Source organism: Ambystoma mexicanum, chromosome 8 (assembly GCF_040938575.1).
Source record: "Ambystoma mexicanum isolate Mex_15411 chromosome 8, UKY_AmexF1_1, whole genome shotgun sequence".
NCBI lineage: Eukaryota > Metazoa > Chordata > Amphibia > Caudata > Ambystomatidae > Ambystoma > Ambystoma mexicanum.
In genome coordinates, this window is record NC_090929.1 from 1,108,912,991 (window position 1) to 1,108,936,655 (window position 23,665).

The 23,665-nt window shown below is 52.5% G+C and overlaps 1 protein-coding gene across 2 annotated transcripts in view; it reads right to left on the minus strand.

Annotated features, from left to right (window-relative positions):
• Window positions 1-23,665, minus strand: part of RCC2 (regulator of chromosome condensation 2) — a 613,770-nt gene that overhangs the window by 147,609 nt on the left and 442,496 nt on the right. For both annotated transcript variants that reach the window (XM_069611136.1, XM_069611137.1), the window contains exon 9: window positions 14,466-14,646. In XM_069611136.1, the coding sequence (XP_069467237.1) occupies window positions 14,466-14,646 (181 nt within the window). The remainder of the gene's footprint in view (window positions 1-14,465; window positions 14,647-23,665) is intronic.

Sequence of the window (23,665 nt, forward strand, 5' to 3'; positions counted from 1 at the left end):
CTTGACCTCCTTGGCGACGACGGCGGGGTCCGCCAGACTTGCCTCGTCCTCTGTAGGCCTCCTGAGACGACGAGCGGGCCGCTTGACGGTAGGTGGAGAAACCGCCGCCGGAACCTTTGGAGGCGCCCTTGCCTCCGCTGCTCCGAAAGGGCGTCCGACGTTGCTGCAGAACCCCCAGGGCCCGGGCCGTCTCAGTGTCCGCTTTAATGGCCTGAAGGGAATCGTTCACTGTTTTCCCAAACAGGTTGTTCCCATCGAACGGCATGTCCAGGACTCTGGTCTATACGTCTTGACGGAAGTCCGTAGCCTTGAGCCATCCACGCCGCCTAAGGCACACGCCGTTGCCCAACTGGCGAAACCCAGTGTCTGCGATGTCCGTCGCAATAGTGATGGCGTGGTCCGACGCCACCTCACCTTCCTGTAGGATCTCCAGGGCATCCGCCCTCTTATCGTCCGGAAGGAAGTCCAGCAGGGGAGCCAGTTTGTACCATAGCTCCCTGTCGTAGCGGGCCACGATAGCCAAGGCGTTGGCCGCTTTAATCGTCGTCGCTGCAGACGAGATGACCCTGCGTCCCATACCGTCCAATTTCTTTCCCTCGCCGTCCGGTGGGGAAGTCGATGTGGAGGCCGCACCCCCCCCCCCCGCTTTCTTCGTGGCCGCCGCGGAGACGACGGAGTCCGGGGTAGGCTGCGCCCGGAGGCACAGGGGGGCCGCGTCCGGGACCCGGTACTTCTTCTCGTACCGGTCTCTTCTAGCTGGCGTCGTGGAAGGGTTCTTGAGGAGGGCGAGGCCCTCCTCCCAAATGTCGACCAGTAGAGGCACCGCGAGGACCGTCTTCCTCTTGGCCTCGCGCCGTTGATAAAGGAATCCTTCCTTTTTCTTCTCCTCAGGGCAGAGTTGGAAAAGCTTGGATGCCCTGGCGATCATGGAGTGGAACGATCCAATCTCGTCGGGCGGAGAAGCCCTGGTGGGAGGTGACGACGGTAGATCCTCGTCGTATACCTCGTCGTCCGTACCCGTCGCTGCCGTGTCAGTCCCCGTATCATCCCCTCGGGTGGACGGGGAGGAGGGCTGGACGGGGCGCGACGGCTGAAAAGGAGGTGGAGGGTGAATCCTCCTGTTCTTGGGCGGGGGAACACCAGAAGGTCCCGGTTCAGGATCCCCCGACGGGAGAGGTTCCTCCGTCGGCAACGGCAGTCTCGTCCTTATCTCTGAGCATAAGGACTGTATAGCCAACAAAATGGCCGCCGAGTTGTCTTGCGGCGCTGGCAGAGGGGAATCCGACGGGCGATCAGGGGCCCCGTCGGCACCCTCGACGATGTCGTCGTCACCTGCGTCGGGATCCATCCCGACGGGCCGGTCTTCTTCCACGCCAAGGCCGTGGCTTAAGACCTCGATAAGCTCTTCCTCCGAGGTTGAGGCCGAATCTACAACGACGCCCTGCCCCCCCCCCTTTTTCTTCCCCGCCGGGGATTTCACGGGGGTCCTATCGATGGGCACAAAAGAGGACTCCCTCCGAGGTGGCAGGGAGACTCTGAGCCCCGAGGTCGCCACCAGTGGTGTAGCTTCCACAGGCTGAGCCAGGGCCGCCGCGACAGTTTCGATAGAGGGCTTGGCCGGATGGATTAAGGCCTTCACCACCTTAGGTGCGCTCACCGCCTTATCCTTGAGGGGGGGGACACTGCCTCGCTCCCCCTCCGATGGGGCCTTCGAGCTCGACCGGGGCTTCTCCAGGAGCCTCGCCGGGTGCTCGCCCTTCCTCTTACCCGACCCAGAGCGTTGGCTCGTGGCTGAAGGTGCCGGGGAGGGTGCGCCCTGCCTGGCGCCCGTAGAGCCCGACCGTTCGGCGCTCCCGGTGCCAGCGGACTCGCGGTGCTTAGCCTTGTGTTGGACCCCCGTTGCCGGGGCGTCCTCAAAGGTCTTAGAAGACCGCTCGGATTTCTTCCTCTTCTTCTCGCCTGACAGACTCTTCCCTTCCAGCCAGTTGGCGAGACGTTGATGGCGGTCCTTCATGGTCCGCTCCGACATATTGCCGCAAAACGCACAGTCCTTCTCCACGTGCGTCTTGTCCTCATGTAAGCAGTAGAGACAAAAGGAGTGTTCGTCCTCCTTAAAGACGTTCTGCAGCTGGCATCCAGGGCAGACCCTGAACAGCTCTCCGGGCGTCGAGCTTCCCTTCTCATGGGCCATGTCTGGGCCTGAGAAACTTCTGGAGTCCTCCAAAAGCGTAGCTCGACGAAATCTTCACCCTTGAGGGGCGCAGACGAATCCGACACGGGTCTTCGTTGATCGGATGGAGAGTCGGTGGAGCTTGAGGCTCTTTTGACCGAAAAAAACAAAGTTTTTGAGAAAAAACGTGAAAAAATAGCACTAACGCTCGAGAGCAATAGCACGAGGATCCCAACACATGAACGTGCGGTAAAAATCTGAAGATGGCTGCCAGAGGCGGTGCTTAGGTAGAGGGCAGTCATTGGCTGTGGTCAGTATGACGCAGAGACCAGTGAATGGTTATTACTACGAAAGACAGATCAGAAACGAAACTGATACTGGTTTTTTTCTTTACCGAGGATTCCCAGCCTGACGACGGGGAATATTCATGAGCATGTGAATCCATGCCAGACCCCATGCTGGAGAATCATTGTGTGAATACTTGTTCTATTCTGATCCCTCTTTTCTTTGACACTCTAAGAAAGTCTAAATGCAAACAGCAATATATTGTCTACAGCACCCTAGCAATTGAAGTCACCTGACCGTGTAGGTAGTGTTTGTGAGCCATCCCAAGTGGGTATTTGCTGATTTTTTAAGTGCATTTGTGTGTTCCTTAACATTGCTCCCTTCTGAAGGCTTACTATAACTAAATGGTAAATAATGTAAAAATTGTTTAATCAAGAAACCTTGTGTGTAAGTTTATTTGGACACTTGTCACTGTGAATCTCTGTGCAACTTCCGTACAGCTCACATTGACCCCTCTTGAGATAAACCCGGCTACTCAACCACACTACCAACCTGTGTAGTACAGACTTATAACAAAGGTTGGCCTCCTATTGTCAGGAGATCCGAGTTGTTGTAGTGCACCCAAAGGGTACTCTGCCTAACAGGTGTAAATGTGGGCCACAGTGGACTCCATGATGTTATGCGCCACCATTTTGGCCTCTGCCAGTCCCGCCTTGAAACGTGACTGGCTCTGCAGCGGAAGGTCTGGAAGGAAGTCGGCTATTTTCCACCAAAGCCTCTGGTTAACGGCTGCCAGCATGGAATTTGCACTGGATTGACGAAGATGCAGGATAGGGAGAATTCTCAAAAATTTGCGAATTCCCTCTACCATAGAGAACCCCAGCAACTTTGCTGGATTTGGTTTTTTTAACCTGGAAAGTGTGAGAGCCTTTTTTTCCCCCACTGTCATGTATTTTTGTGTGAATTTTACCTCTCTCTCTTTTTGGTTACAGAGTCTGACAAACTCCATAGACATCTTTTAAAATTGTGTCACAAAGCACCTTCAGTGCAGTGCCACAGGGAAGTCTTTCAGATTTCCCAAGGTTTAAATACCTTCTCCGGGATCAACTACTGTTTCCCAGAACAGTGGAATGAAATTGACTTCACTTAGTCCTGTACATTTCTAGAGCCAGCAGACCCTTATCTCACAATAGAGTGCTGGAGGGGTTACTTCATATCCCCTATGTCTAGCTACTCGTGTAACAGTTAAATGTTACCCTTTCCTCTCAGAATGGCTGGTGGCAGTGGTTTTACAATGAACTGCCATGATTTACCCCAACCGCGAATTGTTCGCCGTAACGTTAAATCGCGGGAGACATGTTTTTCAAGATGGCGCCTAAGACTCCTTTGTCAAAACAGGTCCAGTTCTTTTTTCAAACTTTTGTTTTTGGAAAGGTCCCTTGAGTTTTTCTCTGTGCACCAAACCAGCCTTGGTCTTTGTTCATTCGCCTTTGGCAGGCTTCAGGAGCGAAACCCGCCTCTGACTCCAGAGTGTTTGGGGTAGGCAGGAAGTGAGGGAGGTGCCTGAAATCTTCCTGTTCTTCTTCTCCTAGGAGACCCAAATGCACTTGATGATTGGCCGGCTGTCCGGCAACGACAGCCACCCTACTGGGTGAGTGGCAGCTAGACTGGAATGAACGGGAGAGAATTGAATAAAAGGCAAGTCTCTTGGCTTGGACGGCAGAGTTGACCACTGGACGAAGGAACCGAAGAAGAGCTTGAAGAGGACGGCTGCTGCAACTCCTGGTACGTTGGTTTGCCCGGTAAAGCCCTGTTGTAGGTCCGAATCGCCAAGTTCGCATCGCCCGAGAGGCCCTGCAAAGGACGACTTCTCTCTTTGAGTTGGTAGGACCAATCAACTCCCTAGTAAGCCACCTGGACACCCATCTCGGAGCTGGTTTAATTTCCTCAGTGTTGCTGCAGGAAACCGAAGAGACCGGGAGAGGGACACCAGATTGTGTGTGTTGCTTGTAAGCTGGCCTAAAGCTTTTGGAAGATCCTCCGAACTCCCATGAAGCAGGACTGACCAAGCCTAACACCCCTCCTCCCCCCAGTCGACTGCGGGACCTCAGATGTGAGAAAGTCCACCTTGACAGCCAGGAACCGTGCTTATTGCTAATTGCTGTACCACAAGGAGCTGAGACTCAAAACAGCCACTGAAAGTAAAGGTTGCCGGTTGCCAGCTTTGACGGTGCCAATATGGTGCAGGAGTCCCCAGACGTCCTCCCTCTTGTCCCCAAAACCGAGGCCCAGGGACAGCGAGATCTGCAGAGCTGTAGAGGAACAGAAGTCTTCAGCTGCATCTTTTTCTTCTTTACTAACTTTACTTTTCTTCTGTACTGTAAAAACTAGCCTAAGATAACTTACTTCTTAATGTGGAAGTGCTTATAACTTCTGCAACTCACAAGTTTAATCAGCTTGTTGCCCTACATTTGATTCTTGTTCTCAAAGACTCCTAAGAACTTGTGCAAAGACTTTTCCATTTACATACCTTAAGTGCTGCATCCAGTACAAAGACTTTGGCCTATTGACTTTGGCTTGAATGACTCTTCTCAGAGCTATCTGAAAGTATTTGCCCTGCTTATGACTATTTGTATTTCTTGTGTTCTAATAACTTTTGCCTTTTACTTACTTTTTAATGAGTATTTTGTATGCCAAAAGTAAGTTATTAATGTTAATGCAGCGGAGGCTGGTACAGAACCACCTGAACTCTGGGAGGCAGAGGAGCCAGAATCGAAGGAGTCGGAGTGGGAAGTTGGAGCTGCACCGGGGCCTGCAGCGCTGGAGCCACAGGAGGAATTACTATAGGCGCCGGCGGAGGGAGCATGTCCCCGATTACATCCCTAAGCAGGACCCCATCTGAGGAGATCTCATGAGCATGAGGAACTTTTCAAAGAACCTGTCCTTGAAGGCTGGTGGGGTGGTAGGTGATATTGACAGGATAGCGGGCACATGCTGGGGCAGGGGCGTACTCTGTCTAGCTGGTTGCGGGGTAAACCTGCAATGCCGATGGATAAGCTATAGGCCCCTTACCTGGTTGACACCAGTCCCACTTGTAACTCGTTCTCCCACCTGCTCCGTTCCCCAGGGAGGTATCGGACGAGCAGCCATCTTGTCTGGCACGGTGGCCATCTTGTCGAGCTGTAGCCCAGGTGCCGAAGTCATGGTGTTTGGCTCACTGGGCCCGTCGTCCTTCAGGACTCTTGGTGATGGAACATGAGACCTAGCCTGCACCTCAGGCCGAGGCCTGGTAGGCGCGTCTCCCTTGGCTGAATTGCCGGTAGTGCTGCGTGCAAGCGCCTCCTCTGACATTTTGCCGGTAAAAGGGCGTAGCCCCTTGGGTGTACACCCTGTAAAAGAACCTTGCAGTTCTCAGCACTGTCTCCAGAAAAATCTACAGACCCCGCGGCTTGGCAGCCAGTAGCTGAACTAGCGTTGGTACGAGTACCTGGGAGGTTCCTCCTGTCTGGGCGTTTCCTTGGAAAGGAGTCACCCTTGCAGCGTGGGCTGGAAAAGACAGGCCCTCCCTTGGGCCTCGACTTATTTCTGACAAAGTCCTTCAAGTCTTCTGGAGGAGACTTCTCAAAGCGCCCCCTCCACCTAGCTAGTCTGTTCTTCCAAGCACGTGAAGAAAGTGCGTTGCATGCAGTGTAACCCTCCCATCCGTGGGGCGGCCAAGGCAGCGGAGGCAAAGAGCTCGGGGATCTGATGTATGGAAGAGCCCCTCGCAGGCTGGATTCCCGCTCTAGTCGACATGCGCTGGGGAGGAGCGTGGCGCCAGAGTACCTCATCTAGAAGCCCGGTGAGTGCATCGTGCTGTAGTGACCATCTGTAGGCCTTCCAGGCCTTTGATCCCACTTTTGCTGGCCCCGAGCCCCTTCCAGCCCTGGTTGCCGCTTGCCCTCCCTCCCGCGCCCTCTTCCGCATCCCCGCTCCACCTGCCTATGCATCTGATTGGTCGCTAGGACCTGTGTTGTGAGCCTAATCAGCTTGCGTCCCTGCACCGGCTCCTTTCTTCATCTAGAAGCCCGGTGAGTGCACTGTGCTGTGGTGACCATCTGTAGGTCTTCCATGCGTTTGATCCCACTTTTGCTGGCCTCGAAGCCCCTTCCAGCCCTGGTTGCCGCTTCCCCTCCCTCCCGCGCCCGCTTCCACATCCCCGCTCCTCCCGCCTCCTGAGCTGCCCTCCCTGCCCTTATTGGACCAGCGACCATTTCACCCAAGCCATTACTGACCCCCCCAGGGCAGCCCTCAGCCCGTGCAGCCCCAGCGGCTAAGGACCTCAAGGCAAAGGACGGCTCCAACAAGACGGCTCCAGATCGTATCTGCAGGTATTCGCAGGAGAAGCAAGAAGCCAACACCCACCAACAAGTAAGTGTGGCAAGGGTGGGGACTGAAGCAATTACTTCATGCCATACTACCCTACCACTCAATCCTACAACTGTTGTAAACTCCTACATCTAAATTGTACTCACAACATCATTGAGTGCACCCGATTCATTCCATTGAACTGGATCTCACCTCTAGATGGTCTGCACAAACCTCACAAATTTAGAAAGTGTCCCTAACAGCATAACTGTGGTCTGGTTGCATTTAGAAAGTGTGTCTAATAAGGAACAAGTTACTTACCTGTAACTGTTGTTCTCCAGCATGGGTCTGGCATGGATTCACATGCTCATGAATATTCCCCCGTCGTCAGGCTGGGAATCCTCGGTAAAGAAAAAACCAGTATCAGTTTCGTTTCTGATCTGTCTTTCGTAGTAGTAACCAATCACTGGTCTCTGCGTCATACTGACCACAGCCAATGACTGCCCTCTACCTAAGCACCGCCTCTGGCAGCCATCTTCAGATTTGGAAGCACGTGAAGTGGCAGTATGACCAAGTGAAGAGCCGCAGAGGGGTAGGCGGGAGGGTTCGCATGTGAATCCATGCCAGACCCATGCTGGAGAACAACAGTTACAGGTAAGTAACTTGTTCCTTATCCAGCATGGGGTCTGGCATGGATTCACATGCTCATGAATAAAGAATACATAGCAGTACACACATGCACAACCACGGGAGGTGGCAAAGGCTCAACATTAAGCATCTTACCTCCCCACCAGGCTCACCTCAGGCGAACAGGTTGCGCAGCACTGCTTGGCCGACCCTGGACTCCTCCCTGGAATCCCGATCGACGCAGTAGAACTTCGTGAAGGTGTGCGTCGACCACCACGTAGCAGCCCTGCATATGTCCAGCAGGGGCACACCAGAAAGGAACGCCGTGGTAGCTGCGATCGCTCTGGTGGAATGGGCTCTCGGACGGCCAGGCAGCGGTCGGTTTGCCAACCGATGACAGTACATGATACAGCCGGAGAGCCATCTGGAAATGGAAGCCTTCGAGAGAGCCTTCCCCTGATTGACAGGTCCAAAGTTCACAAAGAGTTGTGACGTCTTCCGAAAACACTTCGTGCGGTCCACGTAGAACTTCAGCGCTCTAGCCACATCTAGCGAGTGCAAAGTTCTCTCAGCCGGCGACGAAGGCGACGGGAAGAATACAGGCAACACCAAGGGTTCGTTGAGGTGGAAGTGCGACGGTACCTTGGGCATGAAGGAGGGGTGCGTCCTGAGCACTACCCTCGTGTCGTGAAAAGTCAAGTACGGGGCCTTGCAGGAAAGGGCCTGGATCTCTCCCACCCGGCGCGCGGAGGTAATGGCCACAAGAAATGCTGTTTTCCACGACAGAAACTTCAACGGGGCCGAGTGCAGAGGCTCGAACCGAGGTCCCATGAGCTTGGTCAGCACCACGTTGAGCTCCCACGCCGGGGCCGGAGCCTTCACCGGCGGGAACAATCTGAACAGTCCCTTCATGAACTCTTTCACCAGTCGATGAGACCACAAGGACGTCCGCCCCGTGGTTCTGGTGTATCAGGAGATCGCAGCAAGATGAATCTTGATGGACGCGTGTGCCAGTCCAGCTTTGGCCAGCGTCAGCAGGTACGGCAGTACTTGGGGAGCCGTAATCCGTAGAGGGTTAATCTTCTGTGCGTGGCACCAGACAGAGAACCTCTTCCATTTGTGTCCGTAGCATTTAAGAGTCGAGGACGCCCTGGCCTTTGCAAGAACCTCTCTGCAGTCGGCCGGTATGTCGTATCCTCCAAACTCTAGCGCTGCAGGAGCCAGGCCTGCAAGTTCAGCGATTTCGGGTTGTGGTGGAGGATGGCGCCTCCTTCCCTGGAGAGTAGATCCGCGTCCACCGGCAGCTTGATTGGCGGGGACGCTGACAAGTCCAGAAGGTCCGGGAACCATATCTGCCTCGGCCACGCAGGTGCGACGAGGATCATCCTGCACCGTGACCTCTTGAGATGGTTGACGAGCCGGATTAGCAGTGGCAAAGGAGGGAACGCGTAGAGGAACAGGCCCTCCCAGGGAAACGAGAAAGCATCGCCCATGCTCCTCGCCTGGGGAAACCTGCTGGCGAACCTCCGGCACTTGGAGTTCGTCGCCGTCGCGAACAGGTCGATCTGGGGTGTGCCCCACCGTCGGAAGAGGCGATCCACTAGATCCTGCCGTAGTTCCCACTCGTGGCACGAGCGCAGCTCCCTGCTGAGTGAGTCGGCGATGGTGTTTTTTATCCCTGCCAGATGAAACGGCACCAGAAACATCCCTTGGGCGACTGCCCAATGCCACAGGTCCTGCGCCTCCTTGGACAGTGCTGGGGACCTGGTTCCGCCCTGTTTCCTGATGTAAAACATGGTGGTGGTGTTGTCGGTGAAGATCCTCACCACCTTGCCCTTGAGGGACGGAAGGAAGGACCTGAGGGCCCAAAACACTGCACGGAGCTCCAGGACGTTGATATGTAGGGATTTCTCCGTCGGGAGCCAAAGGCCTCTTGCGTGCAGATTTTCGGTGTGCGCTCCCCACCCTTCCAGGGAGGCATCCGTGGTCACCGTCTCCTGGTGGGCTGGGGTCTGGAAGTCCATGCCCGCCGTCAGATGCGCGCGGGTGCCCCACCACCGGATCGCTCGTCGGAAACTCTCGTCGAGTGTGATCCTTTCCTCGAAGCTGCCCGTCGTTTGGATCCAGCGCGCGTCCAGGAACTCCTGCAACGGGCGCATCCGGAGCCTGCACATGGGAATGAGGTAGATGCAGGAAGACATCATTCCGAGGAGGGACTTGATGGACCTCACCTTGGCCGCGTCGGCCACCAACATCCGCTGCACCTTGCCCAGGATGGTCCTGGTCCTCTCCTCCAACGGGGAGGCCAGAAGGGACACTGTTGAGCCTCGCTCCCAGAAACAGAGCGTCTTGCGCGGGCACCAGGTGGGATTTGGCATAGTTCACGGAGAATCCCAGGTCCGTGAGAAGTTGGACGGTCCTTGCCGTGTGAACCACGGCGAGCTCCCTTGTCTTGGCTCGGATGAGCCAGTCGTCCAGGTAGGGGTAGACGTGGATCCCTTCGCGGCGCAGCTGAGCCGCCACCGGTGCGAGGCACTTGGTGAACACCCTGGGTGCCGACCGTAGACCGAAGGGGAGGGCTTTGAACTGGTAATGACGCCCTTGGACCACAAACCTGAGGAATTTTCGGTGCCCCTTCAAGATGGGAATATGGAAGTAGGCATCCTCCAAATCCAACGACGACAGGAAGTCTCCTTCCTCCAGCTGACCCAGGACGTGCTGGAGGGTGACCATCCGGAACTTTTGCGCCTTGATGAATTTGTTCAGACGTCGCAGGTCCAGGATGGGGCGCCATCCCCCCGTCTTCTTCTTCACGAGGAAGTATCTCGAGTAGACTCCGGAGCCCCGAAGCCTCTTTGGGACGAGTTCGATGGCGCCCTTCTTGAGCATCGCCTTCACCTCCAGGAGAAGTTGAGGGACGTGAAGTTCTTTCCTGGCCACGGGGGGGACGCGCGGACACTTTCTTTGAAACTCGAGCGCGTGGCCCCCGGCCAAGGCGTCCAGCACCCAACGGTCGGTGGAGATGGACTCCCACACGCTGACGAAGCTCGCCAGCCGGCCTCCCACCGGGGTGCTTCTGTGGGGGCCCGACCCCCCGGCCGGTTCAATCCTGCTTCGACGAGGCTTTAGCGCCTTGTCCTTGGCGACGACGGCGGGGTCCGCCAGACTTGCCTCGTCCTCTGTAGGCCTCCTGAGACGACGAGCGGGCTGCTTGACGGTAGGAGGAGAAACCGCCGCCGGAACCTTTGGAGGCGCCCTTGCCTCCGCTGCTCCGAAAGGGCGTCCGTCGTTGTTGCAGAACTCCAAGGGCCCGGGCCGTCTCGGTGTCCGCTTTAATGGCCTGAAGGGAATCGTCCACTGTTTTCCCAAACAGGTTGTTCCCATCGAAGGGCATGTCCAGGACTCTGGTCTGAACGTCTTGACGGAAGTCCGTAGCCTTGAGCCATCCACGCCGCCTAAGGCAAACGCCGTTGCCCAACTGGCGGAACCCAGTGTCGGCGATGTCCGTCGCAACGGTAATGGCGTGGTCCGAAGCCACCTCACCTTCCTGCAGGATCTCCAGGGCCTCTGCCCTCTTGTCGTCCGGCAAGAAGTCCAGCAGGGGAGCCAGTTTGTACCAGAGCTCCCTGTCGTATCGGGCCAAGATAGCCAAGGCGTTGGCAGCTTTAATCGTCGTCAGACGAGATGACTCTGCGTCCCATAGCGTCCAATTTCTTTCCCTCGCCGTCCGGTGGGGAAGTCGATGTGGAGGCCGCACCCCCGGCCCCGCTTTTTTCCTGGCCGCCGCGGAGACGACGGAGTCCGGGGTAGGCTGCGTCCGGAGGCACAGGGGGGCCGTGTCCGGGACCCGGTACTTTTTCTCGTACTGGTCTCTTCTAGCTGGCGTCGTGGAAGGGTTCTTGAGGAGGGTGAGGCCCTCATCCCAAATGTCGTCCAATAGAGGCACCGCGAGGACCGTCTTCCTCTTGGCCTCGCGCCGCTGATAAAGGAAACCTTCCTTCTTCTCCTCAGGGCAGAGTTGGAAAAGCTCGGATGCCCTGGCGATCATAGAGTGGAACGATCCAATCTCGTCGGGCGGAGAAGCCCTGGTGGGAGGCGACGACGGTACATCCTCGTCGTAAACCTCGTCGTCCGTACCCGTCGCTGCCGTGTCAGTCCCCGTATCATCCCCTCGGGTGGACGGGGAGGAGGGCTGGAAGGGGCGCGACGGCTGAAAAGGAGGTGGAGGGTGGATCCTTCTTTTCTTGGCAGGGGGAACACCAGAAGGTCCCGGTTCTGGGTCCCCCGACGGGAGAGGTTCCGTCGGCAATGGAAGTATTGTCCTTATCTCTGAGCATAAGGCCTGTATAGCCAACAAAATGGCCGCCGAGTTGTCTCGCGGCGCTGGCAGAGGGGAATCCGACGGGCGATCAGGGGCCCCGTCGGTACCCTCGACGATGTCGTCGTCCCCTGCGTCGGGATCCATCCCGACGGGCCGGTCTTCTTCCACGCCGAGGCCGTGGCTTAAGACCTCGACCAGCTCCTCCTCCGAGGTTGAGGCCGAATCTACGACGACGCCCTGCCCCCCCTTTTTCTTCCCCACGGGGGATTTCACGGGGGTCCTATCGATGGGCACAAAAGAGGACTCCCTCCGAGGTGGCAGGGAGACTCTGAGCCCCGAGGTCGCCACCACTGGTGTAGCCTCCACAGGCTGAGCCAGGGCCGCCGCGACAGTTTCGATAGAGGGCTTGGCCGGATGGATTAAGGCCTTCACCACCTTAGGTGCGCTCACCGCCTTATCCTTGAGGGGGGGGGACACTGCCTCGCTCCCCCTCCGCCTTCGAGCTCGACCGGGGCCTCTCCAGGAGCTTCGCCGGGTGCTCTGCCTTCCTCTTACCCGACCCAGAGCGTTGGCTCGTGGTTGATGGTGCCGGGGAGGGTGCGCCCTGCCTGGCGCCCGTAGAGCCCGACCGTTCGACGCTCCCGGTGCCAGCGGACTCGCGGTGCTTGGCCTTATGTTGGACCCCCGTCGCCGGGGCGTCCTCAAAGGTCTTAGAAGACCGCTCGGATTTCTTCCTCTTCTTCTCGCCGGACGGGCTCTTCCCTTCTAGCCAGTTGGCGAGACTTTGATGGCGGTCCTTCATGGTCCGCTCCGACATGTTGCCGCAAAACGCACAGTCCTTCTCCACGTGCGTCTTGTCCTCATGTAGGCAGTAAAGACAATAAGAGTGTTCGTCCTCCTTGAAGACGTTCTGCAGCTGGCATCCAGGGCAGACCCTGAACAGCTTTCCGGGCGTCGAGCTTCCCTTCTCCTGGGCCATGATCGGGCCTGAGAAACTTCTGGAGTCCTCCAAAAGCGTAGCTCGACGAAATATTCACCCTTGAGGGGCGCAGACGAATCCGAAACGGGTCCCTGTTGATCGGATGGAGAGTCGGTGGAGCTTGAGGCTCTTTTGACCGAAAAAACGAAGTTTGAGAAAAAACGTGAAAAAAATAGCACTAACGCTCGAGAGCAATTACACGAGGATCCCAACACATGAACGTGCGGTAAAAATCTGAAGATGGCTGCCAGAGGCGGTGCTTAGGTAGAGGGCAGTCATTGGCTGTGGTCAGTATGACGCAGAGACCAGTGATTGGTTACTACTACGAAAGACAGATCAGAAACGAAACTGATACTGGTTTTTTCTTTACCGAGGATTCCCAGCCTGACGGGGAATATTCATGAGCATGTGAATCCATGCCAGACCCCATGCTGGAGAACCTCACTATGTCAAAGCTGAATTTAGAAGAATCCCTAATAGCGTGACTGTGGTCTAGTTCACTTTAGAAAGTGTCCCTAATAACCTCTCTGTGAAACGCTGAACTTAGAAGTGTGTCTAATAGCGTGCATTGATTGATTTTAGACTCTGTCTCATAGCGTGCCCTAGTTGAATTTAGAAGTGCCAATATACTCTCTGTGCAAAGTTGAACTTGGAAGTGTGTCTAATAGCGTGCCCTAGTTGAATTTAGAAGTGTGCCTAATATCCTCTCTGTGCAAAACTTGAATTTAGAAGTATATCTAATAGCATGCCTTGCCTGCATTTAGAAGTGTGCCTAATAGCGTGCCCTGATTGAATTTAGAAGTGTGCCAATATCCTCTCTGTGCAAAGCTGAACATAGAAGTCTAAGGATTTAGAAGTGTGCCTAATAACGTACATTGATTGAATTTAGAAGTGTGCACCACATCACATCTTCACGCTTACTCTCCTCTTTACACCACCACTCAACTAGAACACAGTGATACTATGACACCATTCGGTATAGCTGTTCTCATACCATCATCTGCCTCATACTCCCCATCACCCTAACACTGCTGGTTACACACCCTCCAGCCTAGGCGTTTCTCCTCAGGCCTAACGCACCCAGAATCGGTCTGGATAAAAAACTGCCAGAACGAACACATACTCCTGATCTCTCGACCAGCACACCTACCTCTAAGAAGCAGCTATCACACGAATGCCACACCAGCTGCACACATATCCGGTGCTCACACGCACCTTTGACTCTCTTCAATTCTCTTTACTGACTTGAACTTCGGTTCCCAAGGGTGTTCAACCTACCAGCGCCTTGAGACTATACCAATGGTACATAAGGCGCTATATAAATGCAAAATAAGATAACATAAAAGAAGACAAAAAAAGACAGAAGAAAGAATCCGGGGAAGAGAGTATGGTATTACATGGCCGAAGCCAAAGCCAGGAGCACAAGTCAAATCTACCCGTTTCGGTCGACGTAGAAAAGGGGACTTGGGAGTGGCAACGGTGGTCGGAGTCAGGGGAGCGCATGCACCCAGGGCTGCGCTTTTAAATATAAATAGGAAGAAGATGATTTTTCTGGTGAAAAAGGTTCCGTCTCATCCCTAGCGAGGGACGCCCATACAGTAGGGAGGAAAGGGGACGGGACATAGCAGTAAGGTGAGAAGCAGGGCCCATACTACCATCTCAGCAGTACGCTCAGGGCATTTCAAAGATTATCCCCTACACAAAGGTGGGAATGAGAAAGGTTATTTGTAACTTACCAGCTTCACCGAGGGCAAAGGAACAAGTGCAACCAGCAAAGATCTGCACAGCTCCGCGGCCAGGGAAGTCGAACAGCTTCACCAGGCGAGGCACAAGCTCATCCTTTGGCTCACTGTGGCCGAGGCGCCCATAACCACCAAAGCCCCAGGTAAAGACCCGCTTCTGAGAATCCAGAACCACCTGTGGGCAAGAGAAGGAATAAGAAATGTTGCACAGGAAGGATATACTAGATGCAAACAAACATGGATATCACTGCCAAGTTAAACTACATATCTTGCGAGCCTGCATGCAACAGTTTCAAAATGCCTGTTCATTTGCAGCTTTGCTATCTGCCAAGGATTTTATGTGTGTGCAGGTTGATATTGGGTCTTCTATGGCCACTTGGGGACCTGCAAAAGATGATTTAGAGCAGCAAGTTGGAATGACAAAGTAGAGCAAGGTGGCTGTTGCTGCACTGCTAATGCATGCAAGTGGTAAGAAAAAGGGCTCTATGTGCAGCTTTGTTGTAGGTATTCTTGGAGGGAAGATGTCCGTTAAGACCCAGTTCTGGCATAGCCTGGAGAGGATGCAAAGGCAGTACTGATTTTTTAATAAGGGGAACCCTGAACTTTATTCTTTTTCCTTTTGGTTTTCCAGGCTCTTCGGCCATTTTGTAATCAGAAAGACATTTTGATGCGCTGTCCTAGGGAAGCCCATAATGCTCCTAGGTAAGGGGTGCTTTTTAATCACCCAATTTTGACCCTAGGGCGGATTAAAAACCCTAGATTAAAGCTGTGTAGTAGGCTAGTAGCAGCTGTAATGATTTTTGACTTCACCAGGGGTATAGACTGCTAGCAAGAATTGATGTAGTAGCCCTATGGGAGACTACAGAACACGTGTCCTCTTGGTATAAGGTAACCCACCTTTTGGTATAGGCCTGTACTACACAAGATGGTAGTGTGACTGAGCAGCCTGGCTTATCTCAAGAGGGGTAAATGTGAGCTGTAGCAATGAAATCAGCAAATACAAGTAACCAAATAACACTTACACTCAAGGTTTTAGTTAAAATTGTTATTTAACAACTGTTTTTAAATAAGTATTCTTTTGGGCAATATATGTAACAATCAAATGTACTTTAAAATGCTTTTCCAGAATCAACACCAAGCTAGTAGATACCCTTTAGAAAAGCTTTTCACACACTTCCTACACCCGGAGGAGACTTCACTAACTAGGACAGTAATGGCATTTATACATTACTAGTAGACTTTGTAGGTTCTGAGGTTGGTAGAAAAGAAAGGTTATGGGAAGGAAAAAGGCTAAACAGGCACTTCGAGCATGTGAGCACTTACATCTTACAATGAAGTCTAGATATAAACCTTTCCCAGCAATAATAAATTAAAACCAAGTCATCTCTGAGGGACAGTAAATATCTAAGTCAAGTGGACTAGAAGAGACTGCAGGGAGCCAGGACAGACAAAGTCAATTGGAGCACAGTCTATGGAGCCGAGACACTTTTAGATAAAAGTCTTGCACAAAGTTAGAGAGTTTGTTGAAGAAAAATCACTGTAGGGTCACAAGCCGTTACACTTGTGAAGGGTAGAGCTGAAATCAACTCTAGAAAAGTAGCTCCAAGTCTCAACTAAGAAGAGCAAAGCTAAAGCCACTGAAGTACGTACCCCAAGTCGGAACAGTACCTTTGGCTAGAAGAGTGGTCCAGCTGGCTTCTGTCTGGATGCAGTGATGCAGATCCTGGGACTCAGTCGTGGGGACAAAAGGAAGGACGTCTGGAGGATTACTGCAGCAGCAATTCGGAGGCAGTTCCAGGCTCTTTTCAGTTCAGCGGCACTTCATGGTTTCAGCACTCAGTAAACAGCACCATCGCAGATCTTGGACACCGGTTGGGCTTCATTCACTCCTTGATTACTGCACTCTGGTGAGGGTACTCGAGCTCTGGTCATCTGCTTCTGGAGGGTGCTGTGGAGACTACTGGAGCTACTAGCCGGCTGGCAGACGTTTCAATCTATTATAGATTTCTCTAACCCTGGCACTTGGTTCCTGCAGCAGCAAAGCAGTACAGCCAGTCAGGGAAGATGGTCCAGTGGAGTTAGTCTCTGGGTTAGTTGGACCCACTAACACAAGGGAAGTAGTCGTCCCTTCCAGAGCTTCTCTTGTCGATTAGAAAAAGGTGTTTCAGCACAGCAGCAGGGCTTCACCGGGCATTTCAAAAGTCCAGGAGGATGTAGCAAGCTTATTTCACGGTTTCTACGTCGGGTGTTCTTCCCAGTGGTCGACTCGCCTCCAGTCCCAAAATCCTCGCCTTTTAAGCAGGTTGCTCCCATTCATGCACAGCCTAGCTGTCACTCAAACAGCAGGGTGGCGGTCTTGAAAGGACAGCCAGCCAATCAGGACTGGGTGCATTCAGGCATTCATAAAGACAAAAGGACCGGGGAGTTTGGGGAACCTCCCTCACTTCCTGCCCTTCCAGACAACTGTAGCGAGAGGCGGGTTTCAGTACTGAAGCTAGTGTTGGACAAGAATTGATGCAGTAAACCTGTGGGAGACTACACCAGTCTTGTCCTCTTGGTATTAGGTGACCCACCGATTGGCATAGGTTTGTACTACACAAGTTGGTAGTGTGACTGAGCAGTCAGACATCTAAAGAGCGGTAAATGTGAGCTTTAGCATCGAAATCCACACATACAAGTTTCCAAATAACACTGAGACTCAAGGTTCGAGTAAAATTATTATTGATTTAACGGTCAGTTTTAAATAAGCATTCTTTAAAAAGGGCAATGTGCAACAATAAAAATACACTTCAAAATACTTTCTCAGAATCAAGGCAAAGCAAGTAGACACTCTTTAGAGATACTTCATACACACTTTCTACACCCGGAGGTGACTTCACTAACAAGGACAGTATTGGCATTTATATATCACTTGTGTACTTTGTAAAATTCTGAGGTTGGTAAAGAGGTTAAGGGAAGGAAAAGGGTTAACAGGTTCTCAAATCATTTGAGCACTTTTAAATCTCCCGGTGAAGTCTAGATAAAAAATGTTCCCAGCAACATTAGTTCAAAACCAATGCATCACCTATGAGGGACAGTAAGAATCAAGGTCAATGGGTTAGAATAGTCTGCAGGGAGCCAGGACAGCCAACGTCTATTTGAAACAAAGTCTATGGCGATGAGGCACTTCGGCACTTCTTAGATGGCAAGAAAGTCTTGCACAAAGTTAAAGAGTATGTTTTAGAAAATCACTGTTGGGCCAAGTTAGAGCTGGAATCAACTCTAGAAAAGCAGCATCTGCAAATCTCAACTGAGACAAGCAAGCTACAAAGAGGTAAGTGCCCCTTAGTCAGAATAGTACCTTAGGTTAGAAGAAGATCCAGCTGGCTTCTGTCCTGGTTTCAGATCATGTGTTCCTGGGGACAAGAGGGAGGACATCAGGAGGACTCTTGCATAGTAGTTCGAAGGTCGGCGGCAGCTACAGGCTCTTTTCAATTCAACAGCACTTTGCGGTTTCAGCGTGCAGTAAGCAGCACCGCCGCAGATCTTAGACACCGGTTGGGCCTCCTTCACTCCTCGAGTCCAGCACACTGGTGAGGCGACTCGAGCTTGGGTCGTCCTGCTTCGGGTGGGTCGTCAGGAGACTCCTGGAGCTGTTGGCTGGCTTACAGGCGTTACACTAGACTACGGATTGCTCGAACCCTGGCACTCGGTTCCAGCAGCAGAAAAGTACAGCCAGTTGGGGAAAGTCTTCGAGCAAAGTTAGTCTCGGGGTTAGTTGGTCCCACTAACCCAAGGGAATAAGTCGTCCCTTTCGGAGCTTCTCTGGTCGATTAGGAAAAGGCGTTTCAGCACAGCAGCAGGGCTTCACCATATAGTCAACTGTCCATGAGGATGCAGCAAGCTTCTCTCCACGACTCTTTCGTCAGATACTTCTTCCAGTGGTCGACTGCCTTCAGTCCAAGAAGACTCACCTTTTATTCAGGTTTCTCCTATTCATGCACAGCCTGGCTATCATTCACACAGCAGGATGGCTATCCTGCAAGGACAGCCAGCCAATCAGGACTGGGTGCATTCAGGTTGCCCTGGAGACTAAGGACAGGGAAGTTTTGGGCACCTCCCTCACTTCTGCCTTGCCAAACACACTGAAGCCAGAGGTGGGTTTCTGCAATGAAGCCCGCCAAAGGCTAAACGAACAAATGAGTTAACCCTGGTTTGGCACGCAGAGTATAACCCAAGACTGACCTCAGAAGCAAGAAATGGTGAAAAAAGAAGACCGGCCCATTTCGACACAATGGTCACACATGGGTGCTCTACTGCAGCAGAGGATTCAGCCTGCGGTAAAAACCCAAAATGGTAGGAAAATTAAACCACAGCCACTAGCCATTACGTAGTGAGGGTAACAAGGAACAAGTTACTTACCTGTAACTGTTCTCCAGCATGCGTCTGGCATAGATTCACATGCTGAGGTCTGGGTCATACTGCCCCCAGCTAATGACTGATCTCTACTTAAGCCCCTCACGCAGCCGTCTTCAGATTTGGTATTACGTAACGTGGCAGTAGGACCAAGAGAAGAGTCACAGAGGGGCAGGCGGGAGGGTTTGCACGTGAATCCATGCCAGACCCATGCTGGAGAACAACAGCTACAGGTAAAGTAACTTGTTCGTTCTCCAGCATGGGGTCTGGCATGGATTCACATGCTCATGGATAAAGAATACATAGCAGTACATACGTGCACAACCACGGGAGGTGGCAAGGCTCAACAGAAGTAATCTCTTACCTCCTCAGAAGGCTCACCATCAAGCAAACCGGTTGTGCAGCACTGCTTGGCCGACTCGGACTCCTCCTTGGAATCCCTGTCGATGCAGTAGAACTTCATGAAGGTGTGCGTCCACCTATATGTAGCAGCCCTGCAAACGTCCAGCCGGGGCACACCAGACAAGATCGGTGTCATAGCAGCGATTGCTCTGGTGGAATGGGCTTGGACGGCCAGGCAGCGGTCAGTATGCCAACCAGTGAATGATTGAAGCCGGAGAGCCGCTTGGAAATGGAAGCCTTGGACAGGGCCTTTACATAGTTCACAGGACCAAGGCCAACAAACAATGAGGGACTCCAAGCCAAAAAATACACCCGGTCGTGCTTGGAAAAAAATATTATATATATATATATATATGGGATACATTACTCACCGTAATCGTATTTCTGATGCTTGTATCTGCTTAGATTCACATGCTGTGCATAGGCCGACATCTAGTGGAAGCTGCGGAGTATTACAGTTTGTTTTTCGAAAGTCGAAAATGGGCGTCGACACAGGCGTGCCAGTAATACTATCCCTAGTGTGACGTCCACTGTACCCAAGATCCCTCACGCGTGTAGGATCCTCAGATTGTATTTTTTCTGACATGAGGAAGCATGAGGAGTAGCGGGAGTACAGATAATCCAAGCAGATAGACAGAAAGGTAAGACTACAAGCAACCATGCGCCTTCTCTCGGAGGGGAGGAAGGGTGGGTCGCATGTGAATCTAAGCAGATACAAGCATCAGAAATACGATTACGGTGAGTAATGTATCCCTTCTGAGGCTTGTGGAATCTGCTTAGATCACATGCTGTGCATAGATTAGCGAGCAGTACCAGAAGAAGGAGGTGGGATGTGAGAAGGGTCATGAGCAAACAGGTGTCTTAGAACCGCTTGTCCCACTTGTGTATCTGTCTTGGAATGAGTGTCAATGCAGTAATGCTGAGTAAAAGTGTGAATAGAGCTCCAAGTAGCCGCTTTGCAAATGGTGTCGAGGGGAACATTTGCAATGAAAGCCAGAGTGGCACCAATGCCTCTAGTAGAGTGGGCCCTTGGCGTAAAAGGCAGAGTCTTTTCAGAAAGAGAGTAACACAGCTGTATACAGTTGATAATCCACTTCGAGATAGCGCCCTTAGAGACGCGATCCCCCTCTCTGCCTGTAGCTACGGAGACAAACAGTTGATCTGTTTTCCTTAGCGGTCTGGTTTTATTTACATGGTATAGGACCGCCCTACGCACATCTAGGGTGTGTAGTTTCACCTCAGCCGAGCTTTGCGGGTTCTGGAAGAAAGCCGGAAGCTCGATGGACTGGTTTACATGGAACTTGGATATGAATTTAGGTGAGAACCTAGGGTGTGTGCGTAAAACCAGTTTGTCCTTGTGGATAGTAAAGAAAGGATCCTGCACTGACAGAGCCTGAATTTCACTGACCCTTCTTATGGAGGTAATGGCTACTAAGAAGGCCGTTTTATAAGTCAGGTGTTTGAGACTACTTTTATGCATGGGTTCGAATGGGGGTCCCATGAGCTTAGCTAGCACCACGTTGAGGTCCCATCCTGGCGGTGGGTTCGAAATAGGAGGGTGAAGTCTCTTTACTCCTTCCATGAAGGCTTTAACCACTGGTACTTTCCACCACGAGACCTTGTTATGGGATGTGGTGTAAGCCGAGAGGGCTGCCAGGTGTACTTTCAGCGAGTTAAAAACCAACCCTGCATCCAGCAGGTGGAGCATGTATGTCACAACATTGGAAGGAGTGCAATCAACCGGGTTGATTTGTTTATTCTGGCACCAGATAACGAATCTTTTCCACTTATCAAAGTAACAGTGCCTTGTATTTGGTTTCCTGGACTCCTTTAGAATGTCCATACACCTCTGTGGTAATTTGAGATGTCCAAACTCTATGACTTCAGGAGCCATGCTGCTAGGTTCATAGAGTTGGGTTCCTGATGCACTGTTTGACCCTGTTGCTGGGACAGTAGGTTGTACCAGGCTGGGAGTCTGATGGGTTCGCACACCGCCATCCTGCGTAGGTGTGGAAACCATGGTTGTCTCGCCCACATGGGAGCAACTAGGATGAGCGTCATCGATTCCTTGTTCATCTTGTACACCACCTTCCTGATGAGAGGAGTTGGTGGAAAAGCGTACGCAAACATCCCTGACCAGTTCATCCACAGGGCATTCCCTTGGGAGTCCGGCTGGGGGAACCTGGATGCAAATCCTGGGCATTGTTTGTTTTCGCTTGTGGCAAATAGGTCTATAGTGGGGAAACCCCACTGAGAGAAGAGATCTTCTACTACGTCTCTATGAAGGACCCATTCGTGTTCTTCTGGGAGGGAGTCTCTGCTTAGAGCATCCGCTATGGAATTGAGCTCCCCTGGAACATGTTGCGATGACAGGAAGATGTTCCGTCTGAGTGCCCATATCCATATTTTCTGGGCAAGCTTGGACAGATTTGGCGAACGAGTCCCCCCTTGCTTGTTCAGATAGAACATGGCTGTCGTGCTGTCCGTCCTGATCTGCACCGACAAGTTCAGTAGATGGGGCTCGAACGCCCTTAGCGCTCGGAATACTGCCAGAAGCTCTAGCAGATTGATGTGGTTCTTGGCTACTGAGTGAGACCAGAGACCCTGGGCTGTGTGGTGGAGATGGTGAGCTCCCCACCCAGTCAGGCATGCATCTGTAGTCACCACGGCTTGTACTTCGGGATCGTAAAAGGGTTTCCCCTTTGCGAGATTCTCTCTTGTCCACCAGTGTAGGCTCTGTACGAGTGTTGGCGAAACGACCACTAGATCGTCCCAATGACCACTTGCCTGAGACCACTGTTTCGCCAACCATTCCTGCATGGGACGCATGCGCAGACGCGCGTGGGGGACCAGGTAAATGCATGACGCTATCATGCCCAGTAACCGCATAGCTTTGCGTACTGTTATCTGTTGACCTGACTGATAATGCGGAATTTGCAGAAGTATATTCCGAATTCTCTCTTCCGAAGGGAAGGTCAATCCTTTCTGAGTATCTAGGATAGCTCCTAGAAACTGTTTTGAGGTGCTTGGCACCAGACTTGACTTTTTCTCGTTGATGGAGAAGCCTAATTCGTGGAGGAGGTCGATAGTCCTCTGAATGTTTGACCTGCAAATTTCTGGGGTTTCCCCCGTTATGAGCCAGTCGTCCAGATAAGGGTACACCGGGATTGCTTCCCTGCGTAGGTGTGCAGCCACCACCGCCAGTACCTTGGTGAATACCCTTGGTGCTGAAGCTATCCCGAAGGGCAGTACCTTGAATTGGTAGTGGCGACTGTCCACCTTGAAGCGCAAGTACTTTCTGTGCGCTGGGAGCATGGAAATATGAAAATAAGCATCTTTCATATCCAAGGTTGCCATGTAATCCCCCTTTTTTAGGAGGGGGATTACCTCTTGTAGCGTGGTCATACGGAATTTTTGGGGCTTGACATACTTGTTGGCAGGCCGTAAGTCCAATACTGGGCGCATTGTCAAATCTTTCTTTGGCACAAGGAAGTAAGTTGAATAGATACCCTTGTTTACCTGGTGTCCTGGGACGAGTTCTATCGCGTCCTTTTCTAGCAGAATGGCGATCTCCTCGAGAAGGATCCTTTGATGCTCTAGGGAGTGCACTCTTTGTCGTGGAGGAGGATTCCGGGGACGCTGCAGTAGTTCTATACAATATCCTGCGGATACTGTTGACAGCACCCATCTGTCTGAGGTGATCCCTTCCCAAGCCTGGGTGAAGGTGGAAATGCGTCCCCCTACTGGGGTTGCGTGGCAAGGGACCCTGAACTGAGCGTCACTGTTTTGGTGGAGGCGTGCCACCTCCCTTGTTGGGGCTGCCTCTGCCTCTTCCACGACCTCTCTTGTTACCCCTGCCGTAACTCTGGGTAGACTGCTGGTTGTTATTCCATTGTGTACCTTGTCCCTGGGCATAGTTGCCTCTTTGTGAATTTTGGCCGCGTGGGCGACGAAAATTATTGTTCCCCCTCTGGTTAGGGGGTTTGTTGGTAAGCTGGCCAAGGGATTTGAGAGTCTCATATTCATCTTTGGCATTTTTAAGTGCGTCTTCGACCGCTTTCCCAAACAATAGGTCGGGTTCCACTGGCTTGTCTATTAAAGAAGCCTGGGTTTCTGTCTTGAATCCCGACTGCCGTAACCACGCATGTCTCTTGATAACAGTACCTTCTGCTATCAATCTCCCTGCGTTGTCAGCGGCGTCGAAAGTTGCTTTTAAAATGCAACCAGACACGGCTCTCCCCTCTGCCGAGATCCGAGCCAGCTGGCCCTTTAACGGTTCTGGAGCAGAGGCAATGAGCGCCGCGACTTTTTCCCATTGATGGCAATTGTAAGTAGCCAACAGGGTGGTGGAATTCGCAATCCTTGCTTGGTAGGCGGACGTTGAGGCTACCTTTCTG